The sequence below is a fragment of the Zingiber officinale genome, chromosome 4A (genome assembly GCF_018446385.1).
Source record: "Zingiber officinale cultivar Zhangliang chromosome 4A, Zo_v1.1, whole genome shotgun sequence".
NCBI classification, from domain to species: Eukaryota; Viridiplantae; Streptophyta; class Magnoliopsida; order Zingiberales; family Zingiberaceae; genus Zingiber; species Zingiber officinale.
In genome coordinates this window covers 159,231,311-159,249,059 of record NC_055992.1, presented here as the reverse complement: position 1 = coordinate 159,249,059, position 17,749 = coordinate 159,231,311, and the positions used below count along the sequence as shown (strand labels likewise).

Sequence of the window (17,749 nt, the reverse complement as noted above, 5' to 3'; positions counted from 1 at the left end):
TACCAGCTTCTTGGTAAAACAATGAAAATAGTAAAAATACGTGTCACTAAAAAATCTGCCAAAAGTTACAGTATAGAACTTCTCCATCTCAAAATAAAACAATGGCGATATTGAATGCATGTAATTAGACCGAAATTAGACATCCTCTAATTCCTTCAGAATCCAAATGCATCCGTCAAAAAAGATAGAACGATAACTAGGATGAGCAAGCCTGTTGAGTACATATTGAACAATACCGAAAACATATACTATCTATCTGAACTAATTTATCAGGCTATTCAAGTTCTGAAAGATCATCGTTGTCTGAGATACCATGCAACCCTACAGAAGATGACTGAACATATGATACCTTAACAAGATTCGATTGTGACTGTGATTGTGTGGAGGAAAAGAATGGCTTGGGTGGCATGTGGATGTTGTTTATATCCCCCTCCAGCATCTCCACAGCCTCGCTCATGGAGGGACGATCATATGATTTCATCTGTATGCACCAGAGTCCCACCATGGATAACTTTCTCTCGATTTCATCGATTTCCAAGTTAATATCATCAGCCTCTGCTCCTCCAAATTCCTGTAGTTGCACGAGTTGATCATAAATCCACGAAGGGTAATAAATTTGGCTCGAATTCTCTGCTTTGTGATCCACATTCCTCCTTCTGCCAGCAATCTCCAAGAGCAGCATCCCGAAACTATACACATCGGACTTGTACGATATGATCCCAAAGCTTCGAGAGATCAACTCGGGTGCTATATATCCAATCGTCCCCCTTGCGGCACTCATAGAGACTAGGCTACAGTCCTTGGGGCAGAGCTTTGCCAGTCCGAAATCTGAAACCTTGGGGGTGAAATTGTGATCGAGGAGAACGTTGTGCGGCTTGATGTCGAAGTGCAAGATCTGCATGTGGCATCCGGTGTGGAGGTAGTTGATGCCTCTTGCCACGCCCAAGGCAATCTCATTGAGCTTGCGCGAACTAAGGCGGCGTCTACTGCTGCATGCTCCATTGCGATTGGATTTGGAGGAGAAAATATACCTGTCGAGCGACCCGTTGGGCATGAACTCGTAGACCAGCGCCCTCTTCGATCCCTCCGAGCAAAACCCGAGAAGGCGCACGACGTTCAGGTGGTGGATTCTTCCGATGGTGTCCACCTCGTTGATGAAATCTTGGCCGTGAAAGTTGGATCCGCCCAGGAGCTTAACGGCGACAGGGTATGTTCCCATGATGTGGCCCTTGAAGACGGCGCCGAAGCCGCCTTGGCCTAGCCGTTCCCTGAAGTGGCCGGTCATGGCGACGATGTCCGTGTAGGCGTAGCGCGTGGGCGAAAGAGATTGCTGTTGGTTGCGAAGGAACTTCTCGACGGCGTCCTCGGGTGCTCGTGCTCTCCTCCAGCAATTGAGTAGGAGGAATCCAAAGGCACACAGAGGTGCCAATATTAATCTCGCCACTACAATTAATATTGGCAAAATTATTAACGTAGAGCGATTAGATCATGTAAAATTCAATTAATTGAATGACGATATATATAAAAGCAATAGATCATTTGCTGAATTATATTGTCTCTCATTCACCTAGTGAGGCAAGAAAGAGATACCGCAAAACAAGGGCGAGTATTCCAAGAACATCCGCTAAGGCCCGATTATTGCAGACGCACGACAGGAATTCAAGCCCAAAAAGGATGGCATAGGTAATCTGGGAAAGGAGACTAGGACCTGCAAAAGTTACAAGAGCCTCGTACCTGCATTCACACGTGGAGATTGGAAAACAAATTGATCTATGAAATCAACGAGATATCAAAATCAACCAAATGAAGGCGAGAAGATGAATGCACAATCCTGATTACTTTAGTCCTTCCCAACAGAATTTCACCGAGTGTAATGGAGTGCAGTATACCAGGAATCCGTTTCGCAGGAGTTTAAAGATGTCGTGATCACCTGGACTTAGCAAGTTCTCGACTGGCACAGTGGTTAAGAAGCTACATGAGTTCTTGAGATACAATAGCTGATACGAGTTGTCGTTAACGACGACGTATGTAGTTGAGCTGCTGCCGCGAAGGCAAGGGACTGCCACATACTCCTGACTTTCTACCTCCTGCGTGCAGTTCATGAAACTGGCCCATAAAATCCTGTATTGTTCATCAAACCGCCGGCCCATATGAAATGTATTGCTCTTGAAAGAATGGTTGGGAAGACGGCAATTCGTGTCGGACAAGAAACCACTGTGCATGAGCCGGAGCGTTGTGGCATAAAATCGATATGAGATCTCAGTGACCAAGTATTTCTCAGAATGGGAGTCACTATAGACTGTGCGGTTTCCCTCGCAGCTGAGTTCGAAGCTATCGTTGCCGCATCCGTCAGGATCGCCGCATAGCCGGAATGGATTTTGTATGTCGATGTCGCCGCAGGAAGAAGGAGGACGATGAGATTTTCCAAGTAGCAAGGCAGCATGGCACAGGAGGAGGAGAAAGAGCAGAGGAACAGAGAGCGGCGTGGAAAATGATGCCATCGAACTCGATCAATGAGAGAGTTGCAGAGGTAGAGGAGGAACTCAAAGGCAAGGATTAGATTAAATCCCAAGTAGCAACGCAGCATGGCAGAGGAGGAGGAGAAGGATCAGAGGAACAGAGAGCAGCGTGGAGGAAAATGATATCACCATCGAACTTGATCAATGAGTGAGTTGCAGAGGTAGAAGAGGAACTCAAAGGCAAGGATTACTATATAAAATGCCAAGCAAACGGTGGCACAATGCGGATTGCTACAAAACGAGCGAGATGGATGGTCGAGTGTACAACAGCCTCAATTGACTTTGGAGTGGACTTACGCTAGGGGAAATTGAACTTAATTCAACGAGATGGGATAAGAAAGGAATGCAAGATTAACCTAGCCTATTATTTATATTATTTGACGGAACGCTCGCCACGATTCCAAAGCATCTTCCACATGATTTAACCTACGGTCACCGTTGCGTTGACTAACTTGATTCCTAGTTCTAAATAAATAAATAAATAAATAAATAAACGACCATAATAATACCACATTAATCGAACATAATTCGACCACAATAAATTCGTTTTAAATTTGCATCATTACTAGCCTTATTGATCCTGATGGGATTCGAATACGTGGATGACGGACGGTCACAAGGTCGGTTCAAGGTATAGGCCAATATGACCTATGTCTAGGCCCCTATTATATTAGGGTCCACCTATATATATATATATATATATATATAATTTGAATAGTATTATTTAAAATTATAATTAAAATCAATTTAATTAAATTTATTTTCATCAGTAATTTTTATTTTTTATGTTAGATTTATTCAATAATTTTTATTTTTTATTTGATTATTTTTTTATAAATTAAAGTTAAATTTGGTTTTTTTAAAATTTTTTTACTCATTAAATTTAGATTTGATTTAAAATTTAATTTTTTTCTTTAAAGTTAGATTTGGCTGTTATTTTTTTATTATTTTTATTAAAATTTTATCTAGAATTTTTAATCTTTCATTAATAAAAAAAATTAATTTACTGACAAAAATTAAGTAGATTAATAAATTTAAAATATTTATGCATTATACTTATATTTTTTTTATAAAAATACTTTGAAAAGTTAAAACCATATTTAATATTCTACTATTATTCCTATCAAAATTTTATTTTTTTCTCTTTCTTTCCTTCCTTTATCATTTTTATATTGTTATATATTTATCAGCTAAATTTTTTAGCTAAATAAATTTGATTTATAATTTATCCAAGTTAAAATTGATAAAAGAACGACTCGATGCATAAAACTCTCGATAATGAAAAATTTGATTTATAATTTTATCTAAGTAATATGATATATCTCTTTTGGATGGATTACGGGTTGTTCACATACATACGATGCATTTCATTAATATTACAGGTCATTCACTCTCATATACGTAGGTTGCTAGTTGCATTAATAATGATTTCGTAATATCTCAACATTAATGAAGACATTAAACTCATTAATGACTACATTAAACTTAGCATTAAATAACCATAATTTTGTTATTTATTGTAGGAAAGGTGAGAATTCCTATATAAGGAGGTTGAGTCTTGAGCAAAGATAGAAACGTAAGAGAAACGAAAGCAAAAGCAGAAGAATTCCTCCACCTTCATTCCTTGATTCTTTTCTCTCAGTCGTGCATTCGCATGATTGAACTACTCGTGATAACACTCAGGTGTATTATCAGTTCGTCATGTACAACAGTGCTTGGTTATGTATATGGTTCTACCGTTGTATCCTGGGAAACAGATAACCCGAGAGAACCTCGAAGCATAGCCGAAGGTGGGACGAATTTATTTCAAGGAAACTACGTTAAGCGCATGTCTTGACATCTTCCTCGATGAATTCCTTCTCTGAATCTGCTATGAACCGCATCAACTCCGCGACTCGGATCACTGGAAGCTTGGCAGAACCAGCTCCGCTAGTAGCCTGAGATTATCAGCTCAAATCATTTCAATAGATAAGTTAAATTTAATTTGATGTATTTAAATTCAGCTAATTCTCCAATATCTCCACCAACAGATTATCCAACAATCTTGAAATAGACTTCATTATGTTAAGATGACCACAGGACAAAGTGTTGGGGTGCAACAGATTCAACACATTAAGGCCCACTCCACTCCGATTGGAACTATATCAATCAACCATGGGGAAAAGCCAAAGAAGTTCATTGGAGTGAACTTTAAGAGGTGATAGCAAAAGATGCTCTTCTACTTGACCACGTTCAATTTTGCTCGATTCTTAACTGAGGACTCTCCTAAGCGTGCTGAGGATGATGATGCGCAGACCATTAGTGCAGTGGAGGCATGAACTCATTATGAGTTCCTTTGCCGAAACTACCTCCTCAAATGTCTTGTCAACACGTTGTACGTTGTGTATAGCATGAAGAGAACGACTAAGGAACTGTGGGAGTTCCTGAACATAAAGTACAAGACAGAGGATGCAAAGGCTAAAAAGTTTATCTTGGATTAATTCCTAGACTACAAGATGGTTGACTCCAAGACAATGATCAGCCAAGTCCTGGAACTTTAGGTGATCTTGCACGAGATCCACTTAGAAGGGATGGTTCTGAGTGAAACCTTTCAAGTGGTTGCTATCATTGAGAAGCTACCTCCTAGCTAGAAGGACTTCAAGAATTACCTGAAACACAAGCAGAAAGAGATGAATGTGTAGGAACTCATTGTTAGACTTCATATTGAAGAAGACAACAAGAGTTCAGAGAGAAAGTTGTTCTTTCATGCTACAGTGAAAGCCAACATGGTCGAGTACCGTCAAAACTCGAAATGAAAGAATCCAAAGACTTCCAAGATGGAACCCAGAGAAGACATTAAGAAATTCTTTAGGAAGTGCTTCAACTGTGATTGAGCCAGTGACAAATCTTCGGAATGCAAAAAGTCGAAGAAGAAGTAGGAGGTTAATCTAAACAAGGGACCAGAAATGAATGACCTATGCACTGTTGTCTCCGAACTGAACCTGGTCAGTTTAGAACTACGGTAATAGTGAATCAATACTGGAGCTACCAAACATGTCTGCTTCAATAAGGAACTGCTCTATAACTTTGAAGAAGTTAATGAAGACAAGTTGTTCATGGGAAACTCAGCAATCTTGGACATCATGGGCCAAGGAAAAGTGGTGCTAAAGATGATCACGAACAAAGACCTTACTCTGAACAATGTGGGTCGATTGCACATCATTCACCCCATGTATATGATATATCTCTTTTGGGTGGAGTGCGGGTCGTTCATCCTATCTATATATGTATAGGTACATACATACGATGCATTTCGTTAATATTGCAGGTCATTCATCCTCATATATGATGCATTCTTCTTAGGTGGGTTGTAGGTCGCTCATCTTGATTTTTTTTCATTTATGCATGATGTATTCATATCATGTAAAATATAGGTCGTTTATACGTGCATTGCATAGTGTTCACCCATTTAATAAAATTATGTTGAGTTGTTAGATAAAGTAAGATTTTAATGTGTATAATATTGAAAAATGAAAAATTAAGTAGAACTGATTAAGATGAGAATAAAAGATGAAGAACGTGAAAACATAAATTATAAATTATGTTGCCGCCCTCTTTAAATATATTTGCATGCAATCTCTATTATCTCCACTTTATACTTTGTGCGCACTCTCCTTTTCTTTTTATGTGGTATAATTTAACAAATAAATACTCCATCGTTTGGACATATTGAGTCGTTATATGTGTTTGTTTTCCAAATTTGGGCAAGTGTAGATCTTACCAAAACTCATATATAGTCTAATTTCGTTAACAAATACTCTTATGATCCTTGAAATCTATTGAATAGACTAATGACTTTGTTTCTAAAATTTTAGACATGACTAATGCAATCAAGAATTTAATTCTATTTAGAATTATATAAATTTATCCAAGTATTAATTTTATAATTTATTAAAAATATTTAAAAAAATATGTCAATCAAGTTTTATTTTTTTTAAAGTTAGGATTTTATTAGAAAGTGTATTATTTTATAAAGAAGAGATGGTGTTATCAAATTATAAGAGGGTTAGGATTCTATATAATAAATAGGTTTTGAGTTGATATAATTTATAATTATTTCTTTTTTCTGAATGAGAATTGATAATTTTTTTCTGAGTGTGGATTGTATAACACAATTTGACCAAGGGTTGATCTAAACAGGATTTGATATTTGGAAGAGAGAAATCTAGTCAGAACCAAATGACTAGCAAAGGTAAGTCCTATCCAAAGGATAGGTAGGTGAGAAGTCTACTGAGTGACTAGTCCTAACTGGAGGTTAGGTAAAGTGGAAGTCCTAGTGAGTGAAGCTAGGTGGTGGAAGTCCTAGTGAGTGAAGTCAGGTTTTAGTAAGTGAAACTAGGTGGTGGAAGTCCTGGTGAGTGAAGTCAGGCCTTAGTGAGTAAAGCTAGGTGGTGGAAGTCCTCGTGAGTGAAGTCGGACCCTAGTGAGTGAAGCTAGGTGGTGGAAGTCCTGGTGAGTGAAGTCGGGCCCTAGTGAGTGAAACTAGATGGTGGAAGTCCTGTGAGTGAAGTCAGACAATGGAAGTCCTAGTAAGTGAAGTTGGGTAGCTCTAGGAGAGGTAACCCTAGGTTATATGTGACCGACTATAACCCAATATATTGAAAGTAATGATTGTTTGAACATGAATTAAAATTTTCAAATATATTCGTGTTCAAAAAATCATTGTTCTCAATATATTGGGTCAAATTGAAGTTTGAGTGCATTGTTCTCAATATTTTTTACTCACCAGAACTTCCACCGCCTAGCTTCACTCACTAGGGTCTGGCTTAACTCACCAGGATTTCTACCACCTAGCTTCACTCACTAGGGCCTAACTTCACTCACCAGGACTTCCACCACCTAACTTCACTCACTAGGACCTAGCTTCACTCACCAGGACTCCACTACCTAGATTCACTCACTAGGGTCTGACTTCACTCACTAGGGTCTGGTTTCACTCACTAGGACTTCCACCACCTAGCTTCACTCACTAGGGCCTAGCTTCACTCATCAGGACTTCTACTTTGCCTAACCTCCAATTAGGACTAGTCACTCAGTAGACTTATTACCTGTCTATCCTTTGGATAGGACTTACCTTTGCTAGTCTAAACAATTGTGGCATTGTTGGGATCAACTCTTGGTCAAATTGACATAAGTTTGGTCAATTTGACCAAGAGTTGATCTAAACAATTCTGGCATTGTTTGGATCTACTCTTGGTCAAATTGACCAAACTTAGGTATATTGTCAAACATCGAAACTCTAGAGGTCGATTGCACTAATAGTTTTATGTCAATCTGAGGTCGTTTGATCCATCAGCCATGTTTGTCCAAAATCGGCTGATAGACCAAATGACCTCGGATTGACATGAACTAGTTTTTATGTGTTCGTCTACCTCTCATGATTATATCTATGCCCTCAAACTTCAATTTGACCCAATATATTGAGAACAATAATTTTTTGAACATGAATATGTTTAAAAAATTTATTTTATGTTCAAAAAATTATTATTCTCAATATATTGGGTCAAATTGAAATTTGAGGGCATCTATGTAATCAGGAGAGGTAGACGAACACATATGAACTAGTTTCATGTCAATTCGAGGTCATTTGATTCATCAACTGTTTTTTCTCAAAATCGACTGAAATACCAAATGACCTCGAATTGATATGAAATTAGTTCCTATGTGTTTATCTACCTCTCCTGATTATATCCATGCCCTTAATCTTCAATTTAACCAAATATATTGAGAACAATGATTTTTTGAATACGAATATGTTTGAAAAATTTAATTCATGTTCAAAAAATCATTGCTTTCAATATATTGAGTCATATTGATGTTTGAGGGCATAAATATAATTAGGAGAGGTAGACAAACATATAAGAACTTGTTTTATGTCAATCTGAGGTCGTTTGATCCATCAACCGATTTTGGACAAAAACAACTGATGTACTAAATGTCAAATTGATATTTGAGGACATAGATATAATCAAGAGAGATAGAGGAACACAGAGAAACTAATTTCATATAAATATGAGGTCGCTCTGTCTATTAACTAATTTAATCTAAAATTGATTTTGATTTAAAAAAACAAGTAAACCAGTTCGATTGATTTAAAAATCAGTTATACTGATTTGATTAAAAATTGAACGTTTCTATATAGAACCAAATCGATTCGACTGTTCTAAAATATCAATCGATTGATAAGGGTAAAATTAGAAATATGTATTTGATTTGGTTATTTTGAAATTTCCCTACGTGAAATAAGTATTTTATAAACTTAAGTATATGATTTAGTAAAAAACTGAAAAGAATTAGAAGGAGGGCCAAGGCAAACCTTAATGTGGGATTCCTCCGACAATGATGGTTAGACTCAAAGATTCAGAAGGAAAAAAAATGATAATCCCAGTTAGTCTCATTGACTGTCTTTGGGGGTGACCGCCCCGATTTCACTGAAGTTTTCCATCGGTCATCAGGGTAAATTGGGAAGCGCACGCGGCGGCCAACCCAGAAGCCCAACATTCTTTGGTTACGCCCCCCATGAGGAAGAATTCCTGCAAATATATCATAGCTGAGGTTCGAACCGTGAGTGCCTGGGTGACAACTTGGATGTCCTACCACGATATCATAGCCCCGGGGACCAAATATTCAGAGAGAACAATAAATAGGTGAGATATCCTATAATCATGTACCTCTCATGTTGACATCATTAAGGGGGAAAAACTATCCCACATTTTCCCAAAGCCCAAAGGTTGCATTCATTTCATATGAACGAAAGGGCATTTCCCTTTGTAACTAATTCAACTGGTTCATAACAATCGTAATTGTCACATAACCATGAAATCTAAGTCTTTCTTAAAGACTCTCATGTATCTAGGCTCGAAATCGGTTTAGGCGCTCAAAGTGCTCGAGAGCGCAATCCATTCAAACTTGGGATCCAAGCGCTCGGCTTAATGGATCTAGACAAGTGAAATTCAATGCACGTCAGGTCCAATAGATTTCTTCCACTCTTTTGAGTTTCACCGTACCCTAAAACTCTTAGTTTGTAATCCTTTTCAATCTAGAAAAAAAGTTAGTCTTTATTTTTACCAAATATCATATTTAGATCTAGATAACTCTCCTCGAGAAAAGGAGTTAGAGGTTTGATGTTACCAACTTCTTGATAAAACAATGACATGGTATAAATACGTCGTCGCTCAAGCATCTGCCAAAAGTTATAATATAGATCTTCTCCATCTTGTAATAAAACATTGGGGTTATTGTATGTAATTTACCAAATCTGGGCATCCTCTAATTCCTTGAGAATCCAAATGCATCCATCAAGACAATAACTAGGATGAGCAAATATATTATATTTATCTGACGCCAGGTGAGATAGTAATTATCCTACAGATTGAAAAGAGATCGAGAATTTGTGGACAGAACAAGAAGAGAAAATCGCCATCCTCTAATTTTTCTAAAACAAGAAATTAATTTTATTCTATAACCAATGATAACCCCTCAAACAACGGGATAGATATTTATAAGACAAACCTGACTCATAATAGGCAAAAATACCATAAATATCCCAAATATAAAAAATATAAATTATCAAAAATAATAAAATGGATGTTTGAAGCCTTCTAAAAGGGTCTAAAAGTTATTTTTTTGATCCAAAATTTTGGGATTAGGGGTTCCATCGATAATGAATATAGATATATGATCAGAATGGTACAAGTGGAAAAAAAAATAGCATCTCGTTCTTATTCTCGAGTCAAACCTGTTGTAAATTTAAAGCAATATAAGCAGTATTATATTCGTACAAAAAATAACATGCAATAGACAGATAAATAAAGGAGTAGGGTTTAGAATATAGTTATCCGGTTGAAGTGTCGGCACGCTGACTGTCCTTAGAGAATTTATTGCCGCCTCATGGTGCAAAGGCTTTCCGGCAAAATTCCCCCAAGATCCGACAACTGCTCGTCTCGTCCGTAGGTGCACTCCAAAACGGACGTGACACTCGGACCCAACCTCAGATCGCCGGAAGTCCAAGCCTCAGGATAAGAAAGATGAGAAGAAAACAGAAAGAATCGCACAGAACAGAGAAGGGAGAAAGCTCGAGGGTTCAGACCGAACTGGAACCGGAAACCAAACTAGTTTGGTTCAGACTGAACCAAACCAGCAAAAATAGACCAGGGCGCCCATGAGCGCAAGGCCCACAAGCTGGGGATTTGCACCCCCTGCACGCGTTAATCGCGCACGTGACGCCCGGTTTATGGATTTCCGGCTCGAACCCCCCAAATCCACTCGATTTGGGATTGGCTCGCGCATGCGTGTAGGTCCCCTTATCATTGCTAAACAAGGATGGAAGGACTTCCTATATAAGCCCTTCCAAGCTTCTCCTCTTAGCAATGTGGGACTAAAAACACTAAAAAAAAATGCTTTGAATTTAAAACAAAATTCAACAATCCCCCACAAATTCAAATCATTTCGGTTAAAAATAAAAAAATAAAAAAAAAATATGTCCTGAGGCTAGGTTGCAATGAGCTTTTAGTGAAACTACCTTCCGGTTTGAATTTTCACCTAAGTACACCAATCTTATTCACATAGGTTTGAAGTGAACTAGGTCTTGAACTTAAACCTTTTTATATGTGAAGTCAAATGGTAACAACTCATCACGGGCAACGATTGAATCCTTCTGGGTTGGTGCATTACGGCTATGCCACCGAATCTTGTTTCATAAGTGCTAAGGGGAGTTGCCTAGACCCCCCACACTGCGGCCACATAGTTACACTTACATAGGTGAGTTCTCCAAGGATGTACTGCGAGCATCCTGTCAATAAGACCTTGAACTCATTAAGAGCCTCCAAGCTCATCCTTACTAGCAGTCAAGCATCTATCCAGGGAAGAGACTATGAGATTACATCTCAATCAATTTGATGCTTACGGTTCACCCTTATAACTTGTTTATACCACATTGAACCTACTTCTTGGGATCTCCAATCAGATAGGTTGAGTTGCCGTTATAGATGAAACCAGGATAGGCCTCAGTCCCATTCCCTTACTGGATCTCTTGATTTTCTCAGAATCAAGTTCTTTTGTGAGTGGATCAGCAATATTGTCTTTTGAACTTACGAAGTCCAATGACACCACTCTAAGAGACACTAGCTCACGAATAGACTTCAATCTTATTCGTATATGTCTATTCCGTTTCTGGTTATACTTGGAGCTTCTAATCTGAGCTATTGTTGTTTGATTATCACAGTGTACTGAAATAAAAGGTATTGGCTTTACCATCAAGGGAATTTCTGAAAGAAGACCCTTAAGCCAATCAACTTCAGTTACTGTGGTATCTAAAGTGTTGGTTGCTACTCGGAAAACCTAGAGGTTCTACTGTACAAAAATTTTGTACAAAGGTCTGAACCTTTTCCTAGCTACCATATGTTCTTTTAAATTAAATTTTGGATCGCCTGCGGAACTTAACACGTTTGATCCAAAACTTAATCTATTTGTTCTTTTAGGTTTTGACTTGGATCTCTTGCGGAACTTAACACGTTCGACCTAAATCACCTTAAGTTATTAATTCCATTAAATATTAATTTCCATAATTGGTTCCCAGTACTGACGTGGCGAGGCACATGACCTTCTTGGATATGGGAGCAACCACCACCGACTAGACAAAACATTTTATGGAAAGCTAATATTTAATTTCCTAAAATAACTTTAGGTTAACCAAAAAGAATAATCAAATCACAAGGAAAAGAAAAACAAAAGAACACTATATCGAAAACAAATTCGAAACACTAGAATCGTATACCTCTTGTATTTGATATTATTTCCATAAATAACTAATATGATGCGGAAAAGGAAAAACTACTAGTTATACCTTCTAGAAAGACCTCTTGATCTTCTATCGTATTCCTCTTCTAACCTCGGACGTTGTGTGGGCAACGATCTTCCGAGATGAGAAACCACCAACCACCTTCTTCTCCTCCTAGCTAGGTTCGGCCACAAAGAAAGAAGCTTCACCAAGGAAGAAAATCAAAACACTAACCAAGCTCCAAGAGATGCTAGCTTTCTCTCCTCCTTCTTCTTCTTCTCCAAGTAGTATCCGGCCACCACAAGAGCTCCAATGGAAGAGGGAGATTCGGCCACCACAAGAGGAAGAGAGGGAGAGGATGGCCGGCAACACCAAGGAACAAAAGAGGGAGAGAAATAATAGAGGTTGTATCTCATGAAGGCACCCTCACCCCTTCTTTTATATTCCTTGGCCTAGGCAAATTAGGAAATTTAATTACAATAAAATTTCCTCAATTTCCTTGACATGATTTAATTGAGAAAAATAAAATAAAATTTCCCCAATTAAATTCAAGTGGTCGGCCACATCATGAAGAACAAATTGGACAAGTTTCAATCAACAAATAAAACTTCCTAATTTGTTTCCGGAAATTTTAAAATTAAAATTTCTCTTCAAAAATCTCTTCATGGTTGATAAAAAGAAATTTCCATAATTTTAATTTTACAACATGTGAATAATTTTTAAAGAGAAAATAAAATATCTCACCAATCTACAAATAAGGAAAGAGATCTAATCTCTTTCTTTAATCTTTTGTAGATCTTTTAAAAGAGATATTTTAATTTTAATTCTCTTTAATAAATTATATCTTCCACATAATAAAAATTAAAATTAAATTTCTTTTTAATTTAATTTGGCCGGCCCCCACTAGCTTGGGTTCAAGCTAGGGCCGACCACCCAATTTTATACCTAGGCCGGCCCTAGCTTGGCTGGCCCCCTATTGGTGGGTATAGAAGGTGGATATAGGTGGGTATAGTACTCTATAAATAAGAGGCTACGATAGGGACCGAGAGGAGGAATTAGTTTTGGTCTCCCGATAAAATTAAGCATCCCGTGTTCGCCCCGAACACACAACTTAATTTTATCAATAATAATTTATTCCACTAGAGAACTATTATTGAACTATCGCACCAATCCCAAATTACATTTTGGGGCTCCTTCTTATTATGAGTGTATTAGTCTCCCTGTGTTTAAGATATCGAATGTCCACTAATTAAGTGAGTTACTAACAACTTATTTAATTAATATCTTAGTCCAAGAGTAGTACCACTCAACCTTATTATCATGTCGGACTAAGTCCACCTGCAGGGTTTAACATGACAATCCTTATGAGCTCCTCTTGAGGACATTATCAACCTAATATCTCTAGGACACAGTTTCCTTCTATAATCAACAACACACACTATAAGTGATACCATTTCCCAACTTATCGGGCTTATTGATTTATCGAACTAAATCTCACCCATTGATAAATTAAAGAAATAAATATCAAATATATGTGCTTGTTATTATATTAGGATTAAGAGCACACACTTCCATAATAACCGAGGTCTTTGTTTCTTTATAAAGTCAGTATAAAAGAAACGACCTCAAATGGTCCTACTCAATACACTCTAAGTGTACTAGTGTAATTATACAGTCAAGATAAACTGATACCTAATTACACTACGACCTTCTAATGGTTTGTTCCTTTCCATTTTGGTCGTGAGCTACTGTTTATAATTTATAAGGTACTGATAATATCATCTTTTGTATGTGACACCACATACTATATTATCTACAATATAAATTAAGTGAACAGCTACAACTAAATGTAGATAATTTGACCAAATGTGATTCTTTATTCATAATGAATGTTTACAAAGCTTAGGCTTTCAGTATACACTCCAACATAAAGCACACAATTCTGCCTCAGATGTAGAACGGGATATAATTGTCTGTTTAACAGACCTCCAAGCAACTGCACCGCCTCCAAGTGTAAAGACATAACCAGTAACGCCTTTACACTCAGCAGTGTCTGCTATCCAACTAGCATCACTATATCCCTCCAGGACTGCAGGGAATCTCCCATACCACAAGCCCAAGGATATAGTACCTTTTAGGTATCTGAGTACTCTGTCTAATGCATCCCAATGCGTTCTGTCCGGACAGCTGGTAAACCTGCTCAATTTCGTTATAGCAAAAGAAATATCAGGTCTAGAACAATTAGCTAAATACATTTGACTACCTATTATTTGTGAGTATCTTAATTGAGACACTGTCATATTACTATTATTCTTGTGGAGAGTTTTTGAAGGGTCATATGGTGTGACAACAAATTTAACTTGGCTATAACCATATTTCTCTAATACTCTCTCAACATAGAGTGACTGAGAAATTGTTATTCCATCAGTTGAACGAGTCAACTTCAGCCCTAAAATCATATCAGCACAACCCATATCCTTCATATCAAATTTACCACTTAAGAGGGTCTTAGTCTCATTAATAATAGAAAGGTTAGTTCCAAATAGTAGAATATCATCTACATATAAACATAGGATAATACAATTATCACCTTTCATTTTAGCATACACACATTTATCAGAGTCATTTACTTCAAAGCCAAAAGATAGCATAGCCCTATCAAATTTTTCGTACCACTGTTTTGGGGCTTGCTTCAAACCATAAAGAGATTTGACTAACCTACAGACTTTATTCTCATTTCCAGAGACTACATATCCCTCAGGCTGATCCATATATATCTCTTCTTCTATATCTCCATTCAGGAATGCCGTTTTGACATCCATTTGATGGACCTCAAGATGATATATGGATGCTAATGCGATTAACACTCGGATTGTAGTAATTCTGGTAATAGGAGAATAAGTGTCAAAATAGTCAATCCCTTCTTTTTGTTTGAATCCCTTAGCAACTAGGCGGGCTTTGAATTTATCTACTGACCTATCAGGTTTTAATTTTCTCTTAAACACCCATTTACATCCTATAGTGGTACACCCAGGAGGTAAATCTACTAACTCCCAAGTGGCATTAGAGATAATAGAGTCCATTTCACTTTTAATAGCCTCTTTCTAGTGTTTAGCTTCAGGAGAAGTCATAGCGTCTCTATATGTCACAGGATCACCTTCTATATTATAGGTGATAAAGTCCTGGCCTAAATCCGTAGACACACGTTGCCTCTTGCTCCTTCTTGGTTCTGTATACTCACTAGATTCATCTAGTCTAGAGTGACTTGAGGAAGGTGTACCCACTACGGATAGTGGGACCTCTACGGAAGAAGGCTCATTTCTAGTAGGAATACTAGATTGAAGTGTTCTCATCTTCATAGGAAATATATCCTCAAAAAATGTAACATCGCGAAGTTCTACAATAGTATTTGCATCTATTCCAGGAATTTCTGATTTAATAATCAGGAACCTATATGCAATACTATTTTGAGCATAACCCAAGAAGATACCATCTACGGTCTTTGGACCAAGTTTTTTCCTTCTGTGTTCAGGTACTAGTACCTTTGCAAGGCACCCCCACACTTTAAGATATTTCAAACTTGTCCTTCGGCCTTTCCAAAGCTCATATGGTGTTTTATCCCTTGACTTCATTAGGACTCTATTTAGCACATGGCATGCAGTGTATAGAGCCTCCCCCCACATAAAGTTGGGTAACCCAGAACTGCCTAACATGGAATTAATCATATCTTCAAGGGTTTGATTCTTTCGTTCTGCTATACCGTTGGATTGAGGACTATATGGAGCAGTTACCTCATGGATTATACCTGTATCTTGACAAAATTTTTGAAACAGGTTCGAGGTAAATTCTCCACCCCTATCAGACCTTAACCTCTTAATAGTTTTATCGGTTTGATTCTAAGCTTCAGATTTAAAAACCATAAATTTATCTAAAGCTTCATCCTTGGTTTTTAGCAAATAAACATAACAATAACGAGAGTGATCATCAATGAAGGTGATGAAATACCTTTTATGATCTCTCGTTATTACACCGTTAAACTCACAACAATCAGTATGGATTAATTCTAAAATATCAGAATTTCTATCAACTGATTTGAAGGGTTTTCGGGTTTGTTTATATTGCACACAAACTTCACATTTTTCCTATCTTTTATAGCATATTTAGGAATCATGTCAAGGTTCATCATCCTTGTCACGGTATTAAAATTGACATGTCCTAATCTGTCATACCATATATCATAAGACTCAATGTTATATGAACAACCAATATTAGTAGATTTATTTAAGGTAGCATTTTCTACATTGAGTTTGAATAAACCTTCATTAAGGTAACCTTTTCTAATAAAGGTTCCTAAATGTAATATTACAACTTTATTACATTTAAAGTTCAACTCATAACCAGCACGGACTAACTTTGATCCGCTAATCAAATTCCGACGGACCGCTGGAACATGGTGCACCTCATGCAGTGACAGGATTTTTTCAGAGGTGAATCTCAGGTCAACTTGTCCTATCCCAAACACCCTGGCTGCAGAATGGTTCCCCATGGTCACGGAAGTGCCTTCAATTACCTGATAAGTAAGGAAGACAGAGTGATCAGCACAACAGTGTACATTAGCACCTGTATCAACTAACCATTCATTGGGTTGATAGATCAAGTTTAGTTCGGGTTTGAAGGTAACAAACTTATCGCTAGTGTCGTTACTAGCAGTCACGACATTTACTTGTGCCTTGGTGTTGGACGTATTGCTTTGATTTTTCTCCTTGTCCTTTCGCTTAGGGCAGAATTTGGCATAATGTCCAACCTGTCCACATGCCCAGCAAGACTTAGGTTTGGTTCCAGTTTTCTTTTGAACCTTTGGGTTGGGTTTTATCTTGTTATTCATTTCCTAATTTTTGAATTTCTTCTTGTCAGATGAGACTACTACATTCGTCTTTGGAATAAAATCCATAGGCATTCTTGTATCATCATTTTTATGTTGCTTCCGATGTTCTTCTTCGATATTTAAGGCAATCATCAAATCTTCTAGAGAGATTTTACCTCTCCGATGTTTAAGAGTCATGCCAAAATCTTCCCAACTCGGAGGCAATTTTTCGATGATAGATAAGACCTGAAATTTTTCAGGTAATGACATATCTCCTTCAACAAGACCATGAATTTGAACTTGAAATTCATGTGTCTGCTCAACTACAGATTTGCCTTCAACCATTTTGAAGTTCAGGAATTTTGCCACAGTATACTTTTCTAAACCAGAATCTTCGGAGTTATATTTTTTATCCAAAGATTTCCACAGCTCTTTAGATGAAGAGGTTGAGCAGTACACATCAAATAGTGCGTCTAAGAGGGCAGACAGGATTCTCCCATGGCAGAGATAATCCCTTTGCTTAAACCTCTCTAAGGCAGCACTACGGGC

The 17,749-nt window shown here is 37.5% G+C and overlaps 1 protein-coding gene across 1 annotated transcript; it reads right to left on the bottom strand.

Annotated features, from left to right (window-relative positions):
• Positions 1–45: 45 nt before the first annotated feature.
• LOC121971919 (LEAF RUST 10 DISEASE-RESISTANCE LOCUS RECEPTOR-LIKE PROTEIN KINASE-like 2.3) lies at positions 46–2,765 on the bottom strand. Its single transcript, XM_042523440.1, has 3 exons — positions 1,840–2,765; positions 1,568–1,734; positions 46–1,443 (listed from the first exon to the last, which is right to left on the bottom strand). The coding sequence occupies exons 1-3, from the start codon at positions 2,499–2,501 to the stop codon at positions 275–277; spliced, it is 1,998 nt and encodes a 665-aa protein (XP_042379374.1). The 5' UTR covers positions 2,502–2,765; the 3' UTR covers positions 46–274.
• Positions 2,766–17,749: the final 14,984 nt, after the last annotated feature.

Coding starts and splice junctions, on each gene's coding strand:
- LOC121971919 (XM_042523440.1), bottom strand. CDS start 2,501: ATGGCATCATTTTCCACGCCGCTCTCTGTTCCTCTGCTCTTTCTCCTC. Junction 1,735..1,839: donor TTCTGTTGGGAAGGACTAAA/GTAATCAGGATT, acceptor GTGTGAATGCAG/GTACGAGGCTCTTGTAACTT. Junction 1,444..1,567: donor TCTCTTTCTTGCCTCACTAG/GTGAATGAGAGA, acceptor TATTAATTGTAG/TGGCGAGATTAATATTGGCA.